The sequence below is a fragment of the Vulpes lagopus genome, chromosome 4 (assembly GCF_018345385.1).
Source record: "Vulpes lagopus strain Blue_001 chromosome 4, ASM1834538v1, whole genome shotgun sequence".
Lineage (NCBI taxonomy): Eukaryota > Metazoa > Chordata > Mammalia > Carnivora > Canidae > Vulpes > Vulpes lagopus.
The window spans coordinates 111,626,120-111,646,401 of record NC_054827.1 but is presented as its reverse complement, the minus strand read 5'-3'; the positions used below and the strand labels follow the sequence as shown (position 1 = coordinate 111,646,401).

At 48.5% G+C, this 20,282-nt stretch overlaps 1 protein-coding gene across 3 annotated transcripts in view; it reads left to right on the top strand.

Moving 5' to 3' along the window:
- The window catches only part of NTRK3 (neurotrophic receptor tyrosine kinase 3), a 382,091-nt gene that overhangs the window by 72,212 nt on the left and 289,597 nt on the right, over positions 1 to 20,282 (top strand). For all 3 annotated transcript variants that reach the window (XM_041751778.1, XM_041751779.1, XM_041751781.1), the window contains 2 exons: positions 5,638 to 5,712; positions 6,437 to 6,508. In XM_041751778.1, coding sequence (XP_041607712.1) covers positions 5,638 to 5,712; positions 6,437 to 6,508 — 147 coding nt within the window. The remainder of the gene's footprint in view (positions 1 to 5,637; positions 5,713 to 6,436; positions 6,509 to 20,282) is intronic.

Here is a 20,282-nt window from a genome sequence, read left to right as displayed (position 1 = left end):
CATTTCAGGGGGAAAAAGAAACATCTAGCAAGGAAGTTGAACATGCAAAGGTTTTGCATTTAAATTTAGTTGTCCGGAAAATCTGGTTATGAAGAACAGCTCGTTAATAGCAGTGAGAAGTCACAGTGAAAATAACAGTGATCTTAACAGCAAGAGAGGAGAGGGAAAGGTTGCAAACATGAGGTGATAGTGGCCAGCCATGTGTAGAGGAAGGAAGGATGCCCTCTTGTCCCACCAACCAACCCCGTGTCTGGCCGAATGTCCAGTTGGCGAGGAAGATTCTATGGAAGGGGGACACCGGACTTGCCCTTTTCTTGGGCCTCCCCATCAACTTCACAGCCCTCGTGATGTAAGGGGGTGGATGTCTCAGTGTTCTAGAGTTTTCTATGTATAGGACTTAAATATTGGAGTTATAAACAACTCTTAAACATATCCACATGACATGTTTTTAATTAAAATATGGACCACACAGTCTGTACCATCTAATTTTTATATGCTTGGAGATTGCCAGTTCATTTCCATATTGGCTCAAGCCAAACAGAAGGGAGGAAGAAAGCTATGATACAAAAGCACAGTCAAATTTATTCTAGTACAAAGGATTTTTATATTTTCTCTGGATGTTTTAATTAATATTTTACTTGTGCCCCAGCTCATCCCCAGAATGGGTGGGAAGCAGCTCTGTGTGATTTCAGGCCTGGGCCCTGTCACCGTGAGTCACAGGGAGTGGCTTCATTTCTGATATTTCTCCTCCTCGTGAAGAGGCTGGGCACACGCTCGCTCCCTTAGCTCTTGCATACCCTGGTGCACCTGCAGGCAGCAGCATCTTTGACCACAGAGGCTCACCTAGACTTTGTTGAGGTGCCCTGAGCTGTAGCCCTAAGCCTGGCTCTGGCTTGGTTGCTCAGCATTGTCTTGAATTAAGCCTCCCTTCCTCCCTTCTCTCTGGAAAAGTGTTGCACACTCACTCTTCCTGAAGAGTTGTGATTCTGGGGTGTCAGGGAAGGGCAATGGCCAGAGGGGAGGGATGGAGCACTGAGCTGACTCTCTGGATGGAGATGCCATTGTCATGTAAAACAAGCCTTGCAGAAGAGAGACTCTTGGTGGAAGAGGAAGACTCCTCCCCAGTGGGGTCCAGCCAGAGCTGGATGAGAGACTGTTAATGCTCCTGGGATGTGTAACCTGGATTGGGCCATGGTCTAGTGCACCAAAGAGCCCCTCATTTCCTTTCAAGGAATCTCCTTGACTTGTGGGGGGCGGGGGGTGGGGTGGGGTGGGATCCACAGCTTTTTATTTTCTCCTCTCACCTGGACCCAGGGACCCAGAGGCAAGTTCTTTGGTTGGGCCTGGGGCCTCTTAGTGTTTGCTGCAAAACAGTTATTTTTTTTAAAAAAGATTTTATTGATTTATTTGAGAGAGAGAGAGAGAGCAAACACACAGTGGGGAGTGGCAGAGGGAGATGCAGACTGCCCGCTGAGCAGGGAACCCCATGTGGGACTCGATCCCAGGACCCAGAGATCATGACCTGAGGTGAAGGCAGATGCTTCATTACTGAGTCACCCAGGTGCCTCCAGAGCAATCAGTTTTACAACTGTTGCTGTCTGAGCCGTGGAACATGTTCTTCAGTGGTGATCTTAAGGCAGAAGCTTTATACAAAGTAGGGCTTCCCAGCTATGGACATCTTGGGCCAATTATTCTTTGTTGTGGGGCCTGTCCTAGGCATTTGTGGAACACTCAGGAGCTTCCCTGGCCTCTGCACATTAGATGTGGCATCATTCGCTTCCTCCCTGTTATAACCAACAGAAATGTCTGGACACATTTCCCAGTGTACCTTGGGAGGCAGAAGGGCCTCCTGCAGAGAGCCACTGTATAAGAGGTGACGCAGGTGGGGTTACTTTAGTCAGGATGGGAGCCACCTGTCTGTGCCCCCTGCTCCTGATGAGAGCACGCTTACGGAGGCTGGAGATCTCTATGGGGCCAGCCCCACCATGCACTCTGCCCGAGCAGACAAACTTGGAATCTTGTAGCTCCACCGATCGGTGCTCCCGGCATGTCTCTGAGCTCCTCCTCTCCCTCCAGGAGCTGCCTCTGTAGGGATGCCTGGCACAGCCTGGGGCCCTGGAACAGGGTAACCAGCAACTGCCCCACACGGGGTTTGAGTGCCTAACCTTCTTTTAAAAAATGATCATTATGGATTGTTTCTCAAGCAACAAAGTAAGTGCCCCGGGAAGACATCCTGGACACCCAGAAAAGCACAACAAAAGGAGAAGCCACATCTACTAGGCCAAGGTAACTGCTGTTTACCATGAACAAAAGCCAACCAAACTTACTGCTGTGTTTATCATATTTGCTATATTTTTAGAGTCTGCCTTCTCCACTTAAGCTTGTAGCACGCAGAAGCCAGCAGGTTCCCACAGCTGACCCCCCGGGGCTGGTACCAAGTGGTGAGTCACCGAGAGCTTGGCAGGTGCCCCGCCGATGTCATCCACAAATGTCAGGCTGCACCTTCGCCGCCCTGCCCTTCGCTCAGAACCTGCTCTGAGCTGCCGGCTGTGCATTCCCCGAGCCCGTTCTTGGTTTCTGCTTGAACAGTTTTTCCTGGAGGTCATGAATGACAGATTTACTGCCCCTCTGCTCTTCTGCCACATGGAGTTTTTATCAATGATTGCTGAGAAATGACAACTTCCAGCAGAACCGTGATTCCATTTTTAGCTGGAAAACTGAGAAAAGACTGCTCAGTTTTTCTGCAAAGCACAGGGTTAAAAATAAGCATCCTGGCTCACACTCCCTGAGGACTTACTATATATCCCGAGCTGCCGTTGGGGTTTTTGAACGGGGTCTTTCAGTTCTCACCTCGTTCTGACGCGGGAGGTATTTTATTACCCCATTTGACAGATGAGGAAACCGAGGCACAGACGGTGATGTCACCTGGACAACGAGGCCAGGATATGCGTCCTGGCAGCCTGGCTTGGCTTGAGGCAGGGGTCGGTCGGCAAGCTTCTTCTATAAAAGGCAGGTCTCTGCCACGATTCCTCAACTCCCATCTTTGTAGAGCAAAAGCAGCCACAGACAACAGTAAATGAATGGATGTGAATGCTTAAATTTGAATTTCATGTACTTTTCACATGTCACAAAATAGGATTCTACTTTTGATTTTTTTAAAAAATGTAAAAACTATTCTTAGCTTCAGGCTGTATGAAGACAGGTGGCGGACTAGATTTGGCCCGCAGGCGGTAGCTTGTTGACCTGGCTCGGGAGCACAGACTCTTCACCACGCCTTGGCACAGTGGCTATAAAGATGATCTTCCCCCATATGGGGGAGACTCAGACCCAATAGAGGAGGCAGGGGCTGGAGTCTCTTGACCAAGGGAGCCTTTTGCACCCGTTGCCCTGCAGTATCTCAGTGTGCACCAATGTCAGGGAAGGGACAGCTTGCGGCCAGAAGGACATGAGGGATAGAATGCACCAATGATTGACAGCTGAGCCATAATAAAAACACGTTTACGGGATTCTCGTGTGGGCTGAGAAAAATGATTTCATTTATTTAAACAGCTGATTGACAGCTGCTGGTTGGGAGCAGATCCGAGTCTACAGCTGGGCTCCTGTGAATGAATGGTTGCCTGTAGGAATAGTGTGATCTCCTTGATGGTTTACCTGGACTCTTGGCCCAGTGAATGCACCTGGGAGCCCCTGGCACGGGCCATTTTGTCCCCCTTCTGGTATTCCTTTTCACCTGACATGGAGCCAGGGTCCCTGCCTCAGCAGGACCAGACCAAGCAAACTGCCCTGGGGCCGTGAGGCTTCCAGGGAGAAGACTTTGGAGTTGGAATTCAGTCCCGACCTGGCCACCTGGTCCATGTCCCCAGCAGATGCCAGTGTGTCTGGCTGCTCAGCAGGGGCCCCGAGAGAATGTGGTACAAAACGGGCTCTCTGCATACCTTGTCACTGTGCGGCTTTGAAATGCTTCCAGAGGCCCTGGCCACCGCCACCCTGCGGCCTTCCTGGCTCTGGCTCCGCTTGGTAGCAGATGGAAGAGCCATGGGTGTGGTGGGGCCAAGGAGGAGATGTCTGGAGAAGGTGGCTGCCACTTTTCTGGCCTCAGTGGCGCAGATAGTTGTGTTGTGGAATGAGCTAAGAGGATACTTCGACCGGGGAGGCCCTGATGGGAGCGTCAGATCCCAAGAGGGCAGGGTGAGCAGCAAAGGGCCTTCTCCTAGGCCCGTTAGAGCCCCTTGGGATCGAGGTGTGTATGAATGGTAATTTCTCACACCACTCTAGAGTCAGAAAGGACTTTAACGATCAGTAGTTGGATGCTTCTTAACCTGGGGACCCCAAGAGCTATCATGGAGGATGTTCGTCCCTGGCATGTGGTCAATATCCAAAAACAAAAACAAAAACAAAAAAACCAGTAATCAAACCTGTGACAGGCCAGCATCCTTTGCTTACGGAACTTTTGAATTCCTTTGCTTTGGGCTGGAACTTACCCACTGGGTGAGCTAGTGCTGGTTTGTATCTGTTAATAAAAAGCTCTGGTTAATGGTGATTTATATCTTCGATGAATAAATTGGAGAAGGTGAATTAATTATTACTTAATAAATGTCGGGTGTCTGCTCAACACAAACCTCCTTGAACATGAGGCGTCTTGGGAGAAAGCTCGAAATGGAGATCCTGGTGACGAGGAAGGAGAGACGCTGCTGATCTAGTCAAACTTTCTCCCTTTGCAAAGGAAGGCACAAGAGGCCCAAAGATGTCAAAGCTCTCGCTCAAAGCCTTTGGTCTTTAGATCCCAGGGGTGAAGCCGGAGCTGGGCTTCTTGATCTCCTGTTCCTTCTGTGACACCGGGGTACCTCCTGGTCCCCAGCCCGCCCCCGCCTTTCTTGAGTTGGTCTTGCCCAGGCAAGCTATCATAGGAGTTCTTGAACTTGGGGCGGGGTGTGGGGGTTGGGCTGCAGTCACCCAAAGGAGGTGGTCAGTGTCTGGACCCTGGGGGACCCCGAAGTGGGTGTGTGCTCCTTCTGAGCTTTTTCACTCAAAAGCCATGCCTACCAGCAAGTTACCCTCCCTCTCCCCACTTTTAAATTTTTTTTTTTAATTTATTTTATGATAGTCACAGAGAGAGAGAGAGAGAGAGAGAGAGAGAGGCAGAGACACAGGCAGAGGGAGAAGCAGGCTCCATGCACCGGGAGCCCGACGTGGGATTCGATCCCGGGTCCCCAGGATCGCGCCCTGGGCCAAAGGCAGGCACTAAACCGCTGCGCCACCCAGGGATCCCCCTCTCCCCCCTTTTAAAACCGCATCATTTGTGTTGTCTTCCTGGACAGCTGAGAAAAGTGAGCTGTCCTCAGGAAATCCCAAAATGAAAACAAAAGTGAGTGGAAGAAAGCTGGGTTTCGAGTCTTTAAAAAGGAGAGCTTTCTGGAGCCTAGAGGGGTCATGAAATGCTGTCCCCAGGCCAGATGCTCTGGGTCTCGTGATGATCCCATCAGGTGGGTGTTGCTTAAGCCCCATCGTGGAGGGGGAAACTGAGCCTCGGGGACACTTGGCCATGTGGCAGAAGACCTGGCTCCCACATGGATGATCTAGGATTTGAACCCAGGTTTTCTGCTGACCTGAACCCTGTCTTTTCATCGTCCCTTACAGACACATAGAGAACTGGCGAGGTCTGCACACGCTCAATGCCGTGGACATGGAGCTCTACACCGGCCTCCAGAAGCTGTGAGTGCACCAGGTCATGGGAGGGGTCATGGGTAGCAGGCGGGTGGGGGGCGGCCCTGCCTCTGGGCTGGGTGATGGGTACTGCCAGCTGCCCTCTGGACTGTACTCCTCCATTCCTCTTTACTAGTAGTAGAGTTGATTCTACCCACTTAGGGACTGTCCGGGGCTCCAGAGGCCATCCCCTTGCTCTCCTGTATTTCTCCTGAGCCCAGAAGACAAGGGGGCTGTGTGGTCTCACGTAGGGATTCTGTACCTAGGTTCCAGTTAGGACCTGAACCCAGGTCTCCCGACTAAGTGATCTTACTCAGCCCCGTGGTTGGCCAGTGGTCCCCCTAGACTGCAGAATTTCCCAGCCTCCTCCTTCACCTCTGGATTTCTGTGCTAGTGGTGGTGGGGGCTTGGGATGGAAGAGGGAGTGGGTACAATGCAGGCTGCGGTCCCGTAGTTGCCGGACCAGATTCTTGAGCAGGAGACCTGTTGTTACCTTCTTGCCAGAACGGGTAGATGACAGCTTCCAGCACATCCCAATGTCCCAGGGTCCCAATGGGGCGTGAGCCCATGTGCCCTCCGTGGGGCATGTAGTGATACTGATGATGAGGAATTGTGTTCAGTTCACAGGGGCGGCTGTAGGGCCGGTCTTGGAATGATCTCCTGTCAGTCATAGTCTAGAGGAGATGTCTCTCTGCTCCACAAGCTCTGCTGACCCTGTTCTCTCTTTCTCTAGGACCATCAAGAACTCAGGACTTCGGAGCATCCAGCCCAGAGCCTTTGCCAAGAATCCCCACTTGCGCTATATGTGAGTAGAGCTGGGTCCTGGACGGCAGGGACTGGATGTGGAGTACACAGCAGGGAAGGTGCTGAGCAACAGAGACCTGAGGTCTAGGCCTGGCTTTGTCACTGTGTCACTAGGCCTCAGGCTTTTCCTTTTAAAAAGGAGGGTTTGGGATTTGAGGACAAGTCTAGACCAGGGCTTACAGGGGAAGTCTGCTGACTCCCAAGTGTGTTTGCTTTTCATTTGTAACTTTATGGGAATGTAAAAAATGATAAATCCCATTCATCTGCAATGTGAATGCTATAGCTCTGAGACCATTTGTAGGTCCGTGTGTGTGTGTTTGCGTGTGCTGCTGTGTGTTGGGTACAGTTGGAAGAAGAGGAAAGGCAAGGCCAGACCAAGTGCCATGTCTAAACAGGTTCTGGGTTCAGTGGAGAAGGACTCAGAGAGTGGAGACACCTGTATATAAGGTCACACTGCTTTGTCTGGGACAAGTTGCAGGCCACCTGGCTCCGGGTGGGATTCTTCTCTGTACCTCCTTCCCGCTCTCTTCTCGTTCCTGTCCATGTCTGGCAGCAGAGGAGCCTCTTCAGGGTTGGATCCATGAGGGTAGAATCACATGAGCTTGCTGCTTTCTCTCTAAACCTTGTTCTCCATGGACAACTCCAGAATTCATTGGAAGGACTGCCGTGTCCTGGGGAAAAGATGGGCTTGAAAGGAAGCCCGGGAGATGGTCAGGGGAAGCACTAACCCGCTGTGCCCACAGGGGGTGCTTGCTGTCTGGTCACCTCGTCTTCCAGGACAGTGGCTATCTTGGACAACCTTTGGGCACGTTCCCTGAGAGAGCAGAAGCAGAGATGGGGAGGGAGGGGTCTGTTGTATTGGGGGCTTAAATGGAGCAGTGATGTACAGGTGAGTCTTTCCGTTGTCCACGTGACTGCTGAACTGGCTGAAGTGCTTTGTGGTTTGCTAATGGGAGGGCAGCCTGCTGGACTGGAGTCCCCTGTGAAGAGTCAGAGCCTCCAAGGGAAGCTCTCAGAAAAGTGGCAGAAAAGGAGGAAGAGAAAGGGAAGAGATTCTGGAGGATTGTGGTGGGAGGGATAGTTCTTTTTGGGGGTCCTGGCTCTGCTCTCTGTCCTCTGTGAGCTTTCTCAAGCATACAGTGAATGCTTTATACACACACACACACACACACACACACACACGTAATTGTCAGTGAAAGCTACTGTTGCTGTGTGCTGTGTTTTCGTTCCTCCATCCGGAAATGGCTCGCTGTAACACTGTAAGGCCCTTGCTCAGGGCCTGATGCGTTAGCTCCAGACCTCCCTTCCAGTTGTCTCATTTAGCTGTCACCCCCTTCTTCTCGTCGAGCGACTGTGGTGAGGTTCTCCCAGTGTGTGTTATTTGCAGCTGGAGGTGTAGCTGGGACTGGAGGAGGGCCTTGGACCAGATGTTCCCCGTGTTTATTTTATTGGGGATTTGGATTTTGATGTAAAACATCCCAGGGGAAGGAGCTTCTGACCTCTGAGAGAAGTCTCTCTTTTCATGCTAACTCACACAAAGTTCGCAAAGCTAAGCGCTCATGGCAGATCAGGTGGGACAGTGGAGGCTGGGGACCACGTGTCCCTGCCAGAGAGACGACCAGCTGACTGCTGCTCTGTGGAAGTGGGGCCCTGTGTTGCCAGACTTACTGTTTGTTCCAGGAGAGTTAAAGGTCTAGTGAAACCCCTCAAGTTTTAAATGCTGGCAACTCAAAAAAATAAACCCCCTCGACTCCATGGGCCAAACAAAACGGGCTCTGTGGGTAGAGTATGACAAATGGAGTGCCAGTTTGTGGTCTGGGGTTGTGCTTGATGGAGAGAAGCTTTCAACACAAGAGAAGCTCTGCCCCTTTGCTCGAGGACAGTGGGTGGGTGGGTGTTCATGCCCTACAGACTTCCAGGGCATTGTGTCACCTGCAGCTCTCAGAGAAATCAAGGGGGCTTTGTGACCCATAATGTTTCTTTGGGCCACAGGAGTGGGAACAGGGGTGCATCTTGGGTTACAGGTGTCTCCCAAGTGGAATGTACCAGAACATTACCTTCACTTACCCTGAGGTCCTGGAAGAAGGCTGTGACCCATGTCTCCTTGAGGATGATCTGGGGTGTGCTGGGTGGTGGCAGTGATAGGCTGGTGTGGCTTTGTAAGATTCCCAAGGTTAAGGGGGCAGAAGGGGTCTGGTTGGAGTACTTCTGTTAATAATTGCAAGCCTGCCCATGACCTCGTGCCCTGTCTCCTAGAAGCATTGGCCCATTTTTGCCACAGTACTTGCTGTTGGCAAGAAGGACGGTTTACTATCAATCTACCCCCCAGTTTGGGCCTGGCTTTGCATCAGGGACCAGTAAGGATGCTCAGCTTGGTATGAGAAACTCAGCACCTGTTGAGGGGCTCTGATGGGCACCGTGGGGCTTCCAGGAGAGCCTGAGGGTCACGGAGGAGTCAAGGGGTCGAGGTGTAAGCCCTGGCTTCATTGATGGGTTTATTTATGAACTTTTCCCACTTATGAAGACACACCCCCAATCCCAACTGACTGAATTTCCCGGCAGCTTCAGGACATATTTCTCCTGGCAAATGGGCCAGGTTCCTCTGCTCTCTCACAGCATCTTCTATTTCTGTCCTCTAAATGCGGTTACGAGTCTTCAGGCCCCAGCTGAGCAATCACAAGATGATCACTTACTCCAGCGCTAATTGCTGAGCCCTGGCTTGGCAGCTTTTTTCTTTCTTTTCTTTTCTTTTTTTTTTCTTTTCTTTTCTTTTCTTTTCTTTTCTTTTCTTTTCTTTTCTTTTCTTTTCTTTTCTTTTCTTTTCTTTTCTTTTCTTTTTTTTCTTTTCTTTTCTTTCTTTCCTTTTCTTTTCTTTCTTTTCTTTTCTCTTTCCTTTTCTTTCTTTCTTTCTTTCTTTCTTTCTTTCTTTCTTTCTTCTTTCCTTTCCTTTCCTTTCCTTTCCTTCCTTTCTTTCTTTCTCTTTCTTTTCTTTTCTTCTCTTCTCTTTTCTTTCTTTCTTTCTTTCTTTCTTTCTTTCTTTCTTCTTTCTCTTTCTTTCTTTTCCTTCCTTCCTTCCTTCCTTCCTTTTTCCTTTCCTTCCTTTCCTTTCCTTTCCTTTCCTTTCCTTTCCTTTCCTTTCCTTTCCTTTCCTTTCCTTTCCTTTCCTTTCCTTTCCTTTCCTTTCCTTTCCTTTCCTTTCCTTTCCTTTCCTTTCCTTTCCTTTTCTTTCCTTTCTTTCCTTTCTTTCCTTTCCTTTTTAGGGTGATTGGCTGAGAGGTCTTTTCTTGTCCCCTGCGTACAGAATGAGAAGCAGGAAGTGAAATCATCATCCCTGTACCAGTATCAGGTTGTCCAAATTGTTCTGATTGGCTTGGTTGTCACCTACTTTTAAGCTGCTGTTGCATTACTCAGGGTCTGCTGCTTGCTTGGGCCAGAGAGTGAACCACTAATGTTAAGGCCAAGTTGTCTGTCACAAGGAAGCCTGGGGAAGAGGACTCTTGTGTCAGACTTCAAGGTTTATGAGTGACTGACTCCCCTTCTCTTGACTGCTTTGGTGGCCTCTGTGCTTTGAGTGCAAGAGAAGGCAGTGTTGATTCATATACACCAAAGGAGATCCTGTCTGAGAGATTGGAATATTCTTGACCTTTAGATCATTTCCTTGATCTTAAAGACTTTTGGATTAAGGATTCTTAAGGATAAGGATCTTCCCAGTGGATAATTGGAATCTCTATTTGCTAATCTGCAAAATGGGCACAATACAGTGCCCCCTCTGGATGGGATGTAGGGAGGCTGACACGACTGGAGACACATATGGTACTCCACCCAGTGCCCAGTAAATGGTCAGTGTTCAGAAATGGTTGTTGCTAATAATGATAGTAATTTTTGTTGTTATTTGTGGTGGTGATAATAGAACAAAAGAGGGGCTATCAGTTGGCCTCTATGATGATTCTGACCATAACTTTATTCTGGAAAAGCTGTAGATCTGTCCTGCAGTGCTGTCATCCTCCCTGGCATCTGGAATACTCCTCTCCTCGATCTCTCATGTCTCTCTTCCTTGAATACCAATAAACAAAACCCAGTAGGTTCCCTGTTCTCTCCACTTAGTCGCCCTGCTCTAGACCCTCTGAAGATTCTTCTTGACAATATTAGTTTCAGAAAGGACCCGAACAATTCAGCTGATGATCTTACTCTTTGTTTCCATCTGATCGGAGAGCGCATCCATCCGCACTACTGAAATTGTATTGTTTGCCGATTCTCCAGCCCCACTTCTGCAGCTGGCTCATCTCTTCCCTTTTGGGGTTGGTTTTCTCTAGTGTGGCTCATAGGTTGGCCGGATCTCCATAGTCTGGGGTCCCCATAGGCAGAATAATATGGATGACTGTGAATTGTACTAAAATGGCAGTATGTTCTTTCATCTGTAAAGCACTTCAGGGCTTAGGTTATCTCCTTCAATTCTTATTACTGTCCTGGTGCGGGGTGGGTGGAGGGGGAATGTGAGAGGTAGCCCAAGGGGCAGGCCCAGAGATGGTCTGACTTGTAAGTAGCAGAAGTAGAACTTCCATGAAGTGCTCTGATTCTCTTTCCAGGAATCTTTCCACTATACCTCATGGGCCAGAAGAGGCAGTGTTTTCCACTGAAGCAATTAAATTTTTTTTTCTTATGATGGTTAGAAAATTGCATAAAAAGTGCTGGTATCTGGGTCACCTGGGTGGTTCTGTCGGTGAAGTGTCCGACTCTTGATTTTGGACTCAGATCATGGTCTCAGGGTCATGAGTCCGAGCTCTGCATCAGCCGAGTCTGCTTCACATTCTTTCTCCTCCCTCCCTCTGCCCCTCCACCCACCTCTCACTAAACAAACAAACAAACAAACAAAATCTTTTTAAAAAATGCTGGCATCAGGAGAGAAGAAGGAAAGGCTACTGTTCATTGAGAACTTACTGTGTGCCAAGGACCATGCCAGATGCTTTTGCAAAAATATCTCATTCTTCTTGGTAACTGTAGGTTAGAGTTCCTCTATCCCCGTTCCATAGATCGGAACACTGAGGCTCAGAAATCCTAACTGGCTTCCTCGGGTTCACACAGCAGTTAGTAGAACAGCCAGGACCTGGACTCTGATCCCTTTGCCTCTGAAGTCAGTATGCTTTTCGACAACCCAGACGTGTTTGCCTCCCTCTCTTTCTAGTTCTCTAGCGAGAACTCCTTGTGGGGGAGGGGGGCAGTGGGGGAGTCTTTAAAGTTTTATTAGAGAGAGCCTCTGTTTCCCCCTGGGGAGTTATGCACCATCCATCCTCAAAGACCTCTGTTGAGAAAGCTCTGTTTGGTTTCTTTTTCTATTCAGGTCAAATCCTATAACAACAGTTATGTTACAACCCGAATATCTTTATTATAAAAGATTCTTAGCATTCGCCTATGGCTCACTCATTTCCAAGAATATGCAATGTGAGATTCCAGCAAGCCAAAAGAATTTTTATTTAATCCCTTAGAGTTGTTGTGGTCAGATTTCTCTCGTGTTCTGTTTCTTGCTTGTTCTCACAGAGCTCTAGACACCATGTTGTTAACTCCTGTCTGTCGTAAGCAGATGTACACTTGATCTTCAGCTTTCGAAAGCCAGCCCTGAGCTGACCTGGGTGCGAGTGTGGTGGGGTGGAGGGGGAGAATGCTCTGATTTGAACAGGCTTGTGTCAACTGTGTTATGTTCATAAGGAAAGTCAGCAGCCCTGGGCGGGTGGGAAAGAGGAAGTGGCCAGAGTCCCTGCCATTTCAGGGCTCGGCTGAGAAGGCAATACATTTCTCTTGAGGTTATTGGGATGGAAGGCACAGCAAGATAGATTTATTATGTATTGTAAATCACTCAGTGTTTTTTCTCCTTGAGCTCACCGCCCATTCTGGGATGCAAGACAACGTGTAGATATTTTAGTAGATTCTTCTGCCTCCCTGCCTGCCTCTTCTCTCAGCATTGAGACGTGCTTCCACATCCCAAAGGGATTGGTGTGTGGCACACTTGTATCCTCACTGCTTCTCCACAAGTGCCCTTCCTCCTTTGTTTCACATGGAGGACTTAGCCACTGAGTACTTTTGTAGCTAGCAGTCAGCGTGGGCTTTGGAGATAGAAAGGTCAGGGTTTGAATCCCAACTCCTCCAAATCTTAGTGCAGTAAGCTTTCCCATTTTAACTTAGGCAAGCTACTGAACTGCCGTGAGTTTTGAAGGGACTTTAGAGTTTCTGTGTCATAGGACTGTCCTGAGCCTTTAATAAGACGATGCTTAGAAAGTGCTTAAGATGGTGCTTTACAAAAGACTTGGTATATTTTTTGCTCTTATGAATGACTTCTTCCCTGCTCATTGTCTCCGATTGCACAGAATCATAGTTTATTAAACCTGGAAGGGGCTCTAGAGCTAACCCCCCAAATTTATGTTCTTGTCCCTGCTCCCATCCGTGCCCTTTAGAGTCCTGTTAAACCACCTCCTTTAAATTGCCTACTTGACATCTCCCTTTGGGTGGCTGAGATCCAGGTCACACTTACCTTGGCCAGAAGCAAATTCTTGATGTCAGTCTGCCTCTTTCCTTTAATCTTGTTTCCCTGGGCCTTTCTTGTTCTTGTTAAGCGGTACCATCCCCCAGAACACTTATGCCAAAACCTTACAAGTCACTTTTGCCTCTTCTCTTCCCTTTGCCTGTCTTCCTCCATCCTTCCATCATTTAATTCAAATCCATCAGGTCTTTCGTATCCATCCATGTCTTTCATCCCCTCCTCTACCATGTATCCTCTTGGTTCCAGCCACCAGCCTGTCTACTGGCAATAGCTTCCTCACTGGCTTTCTTACCTTTTGTCCCCTATCTTTCATTCCTGACACCACTGCCAGAGTGATAGTTTAAACACATAAACCCAAGATACCTGAGTGGCTCAGTTGGTTAAACATCTGCCTTTGGCTCAGAGTCCTGGGATTGAGCCCCACATCAGGCTCCCTTCTCAGTGGGGAGTCTGCTTCTCCCTCCCCCTGCTCTTGTGTGCTCATACACTCTCTCTCTCAAATAGTAAATAACATCTTAAAAAAAAAAAAACCCAAACGCATAATTCCGATTGTGTCACTCTTCTGCTTAAAGCCCTCCAATTACTTCCCACGTTACTTACAATAAAAGCTAAACCCTTTTCCAAGGCCACAGGAACTCAGGCTGATTGCATTTTCATCTCTCCATCTTCTGTCCTGGCACTTTCCCCCTTGCTCTCCTCTGCAGCCCTCTTTCAAGTCCTTGAATGTGCCTCGCTCATTCCCTCCTTGGAGTTTTTGTAGTTACTGATCCATTGGACCCAGATCTCTGCATGGTTGGCTCCTTCTCATCATTTTCTCTGATGTCACTGTCTTAGTAAGGCTGTCTGGCTGCCCGATCTCAGGGGACTTTCTTCTTCTCACACACCTTTCACCCGGTTACATCATGTGGTTTAACAGTGTCACCAGCCCTTGTTACCATGGACTATCTGGAAGTATCTCATTCATCTATTTGTTTGTTTATCCCCTGTCTCTCCCAATAAAGTGTCAGTTTCCCTGGAGCAGGGACTTTGTGTTGTTCACTGCTGTAGCTCCAGCACATAGAATGGTACCTGTCACATAGCAAGTAGTCCGTAGCCATTCGTTGGATGTAGCTATTTGTTGGCTAGTCTGACTTGATCATACTGTGGATGAGAGGATGGCTTTCTAGAGTAGAGAAGAACTCTGACCAGGATTTCATGGGTAGGAGCTGAACCAGGACTAGAATTCAGGTCTTGGTGCTGTCAGCTTGACATTCTTTCCACCATATCATCCTGTTGACTATTCTTGGGTCCTGTCTAGCCAGAGCTCCTCAGACTCTATGTATGGCAGAAAACGTTGTAGTTGTGTTTAAAAGAAAGGGTATATAGGCAAATAATCAATGTAAACTATTGACATTATAGTACTGATACTATAAAATGTACAAATAGTATAAATGTACAATCATATCACAACACCACTCTGCTGAAAAGTCATGTGAAAATGTACAATGAAAGCAACTTATCTCTTTGAGATTTTTGTTCCTGCAGCTCTATCTGCTCAAAAGCTTCCTCAAACCTGGTGCTTGAGCTGTTGCCTCTTATGAAATCCTAATCCTATTAGCCTTTTTTTTTTTTTTTTTAAAGAGAGATTGAGATCTTTTTTAGAAAGATTGAGCATGTGTGTGTGTACAATGTTGGAGGTGGTGGAGAGGAGAGGGAGAGAGAGAATCTTAAGTACACTCCACGTGCAGCGTGGAACCCAATGTGGGGCTCGATCTCACAACCCTGAGGTCACAACCTGAGCCAACATCAAGAGTCAGGTGCTTAACTGACTGAGCCACCTGGGCACCCCTGGTTCTTTGGATGAGTAGTTATGCATATGTGCTCTTGCACCACACTCCTAAGTTTAAATTCTGGCTCTGTTGCATGCATCTGTAATCATAGGCAAGTTACTTAACATATCTGCGTATCTGTGCCTTAATCTCCTCATTTGGAAAACAGGGATGATAGGGTTGTTAGCAAGATTAACTGGATTAATGTATATGAAGTGTTGAGAATAATATCTGGCCCACAGTAGGGATGCAGGATATGTTAGCTGTTGTTGCTACTATGATTCTTCAGGTTACGTTGTGATGGTGACCTTGTCAGGATGCAGCTGAATGCATATGTAGAGAAATATGTATAAGACTCTTCTGCATTCCTCTCCCTCAACATGCTCCATACTGTGAGGGATTTATCATGTACAAGACATCATTCCTGTCCTTAAAGAGCTTTCCATCTGGGTGGCTCAGTCAGTTGAACATCTGACTCTTGGTTTCAGCTCAGGTCATGCTTTTGGGGCTGTAGGATCGAGCCCCATGTGGGGCTCTACACTCAGCACAGAATCTGCTTGGGAATCTCTCTCCCTCGCCCCTCCCCCTGCATGCTCATGCATACCCACTTGCTCTTTCTCTCTTTTCCTCTCAAATAAATACATTTTTTAAAAAAGAGTTTACCATCTATTTGGGGAAATATGAGGCCTTGGTATAACCAGGACAGTGGCTCCTAATCCTTTTTTTGAGAATGTGGTTAAAGCTGTACAATTTCTCCTCAGGAAAAGCCCCCACTTACACACGTACCATTTCTCACACATTTTGGGGGATTTATAGACTTCCTTTGGACACTGAATTAAGAACCTGTCTAAGGATGTCCTAGAGAGAGGTGTTTGGTGGCTGGGATGGGTGGTTTATACCTAACAGGTCACAGCTCTTTAAAACTCCTATTCTAGATGTGACAAATGAGATTTATATTATGACAACACTCTCCTAGGCATAAAAGAATGTCTTCATAATTTATAATCTCCCCTGTGGTTAAGGTAAGTTGGGAATAGACTGGGTATGGTATGGGGTTTCTTTTTGGGATGATAGAAAATATTCTCAAACTGGTTACAACAATGGTTGCACAGTCTGTGAATGTACCAAAAACATTGAATTGTACAGTTCAAAGGGGTGAATTTTGTGATGGCTAAATGATACATCAATAAAAATGATAAGTGAGTATCTTTCTTGTGTGTGTGTGTGCGCATGTGCACATATGTGTGTGTGTGTGTGTGTGTGTGTGTGTCCCATGTCCCTTGCCAAGAGAAGCTTTCAGAGCCTCTGTGGGGTTCCCCGTGCCTCTCTGTCCTCTGCCACAGGACAGAGGACATTAATGTTCCAGACAGAGGCTGCTCCATTAGCCTGAGTCTCACTGGGAAGATGATGGGGACAAAGCCACAGCTGACCTTCCGTGGACATGCAGTTCGAGAGAGACAGAAACTTTTGCTGTAGTGAGAAAAGAAACGGATAAACTGGGACCACAGTGGCTGTAACCCGCACACGGGTGGGTGGGCTGCCAGGACCGTGAACCTCTCAGTATGTAGCTGCCCTTCTCTTCCTTTCTCTCCCCATCAAGAAGGGATCTCAGAGCACAAGGGAGGAGGATACTGTTGCAGCAATGGCTTTGAATCTTCTCAAATTTATATGTATAAAGAAGTAAGTCCTATGCCCATAGTGGCTCTTTATTAGAGGTTGTGGGTTATTTGTGACATAACTCACACCTTGGACACTGCACAAACAGTTGCCAGTCTCCAGTCTTCCAGTCCAAGGCAGCAGAAGGGCCACCAGTTTAGACTGATGTGACTGTCGACCAGAGATGGGCTGGAGTGGCTAGGAGGCTCTGGAGCAGGCAGCAGCGGGGTGGGACTTGGATGGGTGGCTGCGGGTGCTTCTGGCACAGGGACTGCTGCTCACCGTGGCATGAGTACAACCTTTTCCCCAGTTGGAATTCCTCCCAGAGCCATTGAGACACATGTTCGTGGTTCCAGCCCATTGAGTCTGGCCAGCAGGTCACCTACAAGAGAATTCCAAGGGAACAGGATTTGGAAATGGAGCCATTTGTCAGTAGAGTAGGATTTTCCCAGGCCTAATGATGTATTTCCCAGATCTAATGATAATAATGTATGCCTGGGTGTGTCTGGGCGGTGGCCAGAGAAGAGAGGATCTGAAGCTCGGGTTCACATGAGAGTGGGGAGCAGCTTGACACCTGGTTGGCTGTCATTCGTGAGAAGTACTATTTGGCTGTCAGCTGAGTGACCACACCTCACATGCACTTTGGTCTTCCTCTGCATTGGTCTGTGACTTTGGATGAGCTGCTTAGCTCCTCTGGTCTGTTTCTACATCTGTAAACTGAGGCAGTTTTATAATTGGGCCCAGAAGCAGCTTCAGCATTTTGGGAAATTCTTCTTGGAGGGAAGGTGGCATCTAGGGTCATTAAGGGGCAGGGCCAGGGGAAAGCTGTGGTCAGCATATTGTGGCTTTCCCTTCCCCCCACCTCCCTGCAGGGGCAGACATTGCAATGCAGTGAGTTCCATGGACTTAATAACATCAGTGAAGTGTAACTATATGCCAGGCATTTGTCTGTGCGCTTTATGTATCATTTTATCTTCATAATGGCAAGTGGACACAATTTGTTGTGTCCATTTTGCAGATGCAGAATTCGGGGCATAGAGCAGTTACGTGACTTGCCGGAGTTTACACAGCTACTAAGTGGCAGACACAGAAGCCAACCCTAGGTGGATTGCCTCGGGAATTCCGGAGCCTGTACTCCTAATAACTCCACTCTGGGATCCACAGGCTGTGACCTGGGCAGGTGTCAGTTCTCCAAAACCCAGCTGGGAAGGACCGTCCAGCAGGAAGCTTCAGAGTGGCACCTCTCAGAAGGGGGATGACTTTGGGAGAGAAGGACTGTGGGAGAATACTAAGGAGGCACCTGAAACCAAGTCCTGGTCTCCAGCCGTTGCCAGCAGAGTCTAGGCGACTGGGCAGTGCCTGGGTCAACAAGAAGGGGGCTGTTAGTGGAGGATCGCATGGGGGGTGGGGTGTTCAGTAAAGAGAGTGGAGCCTGGCTGGTCCAACTGGTGGGGATAAATCCGTGCTTACGATGTATGGATGCAGGAGTAGCAGCCTTTTGACCTGCCCATTTCCAGAGAACATGGAGCAACTTTGCCTGTCACCAGCTGTGGCTGTCTTTGGCCCCAGCCCCCAGGAAAGACCATGTTTATAGATGGCAGAGCTTACTGCAAAGTCTGGGGATGGGATTGGAGAGATACGGACCAGAGTTGATGAACTCTAACGTCCCTGCCTTACCAGCTCGTGATTTTTTGCTGAGGCCAGTACAGCTTCCATACCTGACATCTCTTTGTGCCATCAAGTGGTATTATTTCTGTAGATCGGCCAGGGTCTTCTTCCCATAGCCCAGCCTCTGCAGCATCTGATGACACCAAGCAGAACCTTTGTCATTCCTTTTTCAAATGGATCCTTCTTAATTCTGTTGGACTCAGATGTATTTTGCATCCTGGAACACCAAGCTCAGGATTTTCATTTCAACCTGGAATTTCTTAACCTCTGCTCATTTATCCACTGCTTCCTATTTCTAGTCAGGTCACACCCTCAATCTCTGGGCGATTGCCTTTCTGGAGCCCTGGAGAGGATTTGCATCTTGTTCCCTAGGGAGGCAGGTCGCTAGCTTCCTAAATTGAGTTTCTTTTTTCTTGTCCATTTGTGTCTCTCCTGCAGACTCCCTGTGGTTCGGGGATGAAGGATGTCCTCCCTGGTCATTTCTTTCTGTTCACTTTGTTTTACGGACAGCGTTCTGGTCCACCCAGGGCGGACCCCACATGACCCAGACACTGTGGCCATGCACCTTGCTTGCCAGCCAGAGCATTTGTGAGGCTGTGATTTTCTTCATCGAAGCCCCTCCGTTCAGCACTGTCCTTTTTTTAATTTCAGTTATCTCTAGAATCCGCTGCACTGAACTTTAAGAATTTGCTTGTAACCTTGTCAGCTTTCCGAAAGCTCAGTCTAATGCTGAGTAAACACTCTGGCCTCCTCGGCTCCCAGCCTTGGGGATTAGACCATGTGCCCATATTTTTCCGGCCTCGGTTTTTCCCAGTGGATTTTCTTTCCTTTTTCCCCCTCTCCCCTAAGGCTTCATTACTTTCCATTTGTCCACATCTCTTTTCTCCATTTTTCTTGTTAAGGACAGATTTAGAAAATGAGATTAGTCTCGTGGCTATTTTGGCGTCATCATTAATTTTCGTCCCTCTTCATTCCTTAGCAGACCGGCAGTCTCGTGTCTCTCTCTCTGCCTGTTTTTTTTTTTTTTTTTTTTTTTTTCCTGATGGGTTTATGAAAGTCTCTTCCCGGGTTAACCCCTTTGTCTCTTGGGACCTGCTATGGTCCTCTGCCCTTCCCCGGGGGCTTCTAGGACATCCACCTGGGGTGTCTGTTTTGGGTTGGAAGGGCATTGGGTGCTCCCCTTCCCAGAGTGGGGCTCAGCTGTGTGCTATCCCTGACCAACTTTGTGTCCTAGAGTCCTGTGAAGTTCATTCACGGTGGCCTTTGGGGTCATGTGGCATTTTCCTGAGACTTGAATTCATGAATTCCCATCGGGAGCCTCTGTTGAGGTCCTACTGTGTCTTAGGCAAAGCTGTAAAGATGAGTTATATTTAGGTCTTCAACTTTAGGGGACTAGCCTGGGGGGGCAGAGGGTAGAGGCAGTTACTCTGTGGTGTGGTAGGGACTAAGGACTCCCCAGGCATACTTGACAAAGGCGGGTGTGTTGCATCCTTTGGGAAGGGAGGAATCACAGCAGAGAAAGCCGCCTGGGGTGATGGCAGAGCACCTGAAACCTGGGTGTAGGTAGGAAGCAGCAGCTGGAAGGAGCTTGGTGAGGGCATGGGTGTTGGGGTGTTGTGTGAGGACTCTTCTAGGTAGAGGGAACTGCGTTCTGAATGTCTAGAGGCCTGGTAGTGTTTGAGGGACCACAGACCCCCCCACTGAACCTGGAATCAGGCTCATAGCTTGACTGCCACCACCATCTAGCCCTGTGTTCCTTAGGGAGGCAGTCCAAAAAGGTTAGGATCTTGCTTCCAGCTCTCTTGTCTTCCAGGTTGTCCTATGAGCTGACACCTCTGTCACCAAGGCAGCAGAGCACTGAGGGGCTGGTCATGTTAGGGAGAGCCAGAGCAAGAGGGGGAGTCGGGGCTGCAGGCAGGGCATCTTCCCTAGTTCCCCATTTGCTGCCAGACGGTATGTGTGTGAGATGGGCCTCCTTCCAGGGGGAAAGCTCAGTGCTTCCCAGCCAGGGCCCTGCCTCTCTGACATACCAGTGTCCTCAGAGCTCCCACTCTTCACACCACCTGCCCCTCTCAATCCCCCACCCCACACTGGTGCTCTGGCAGAGAGTT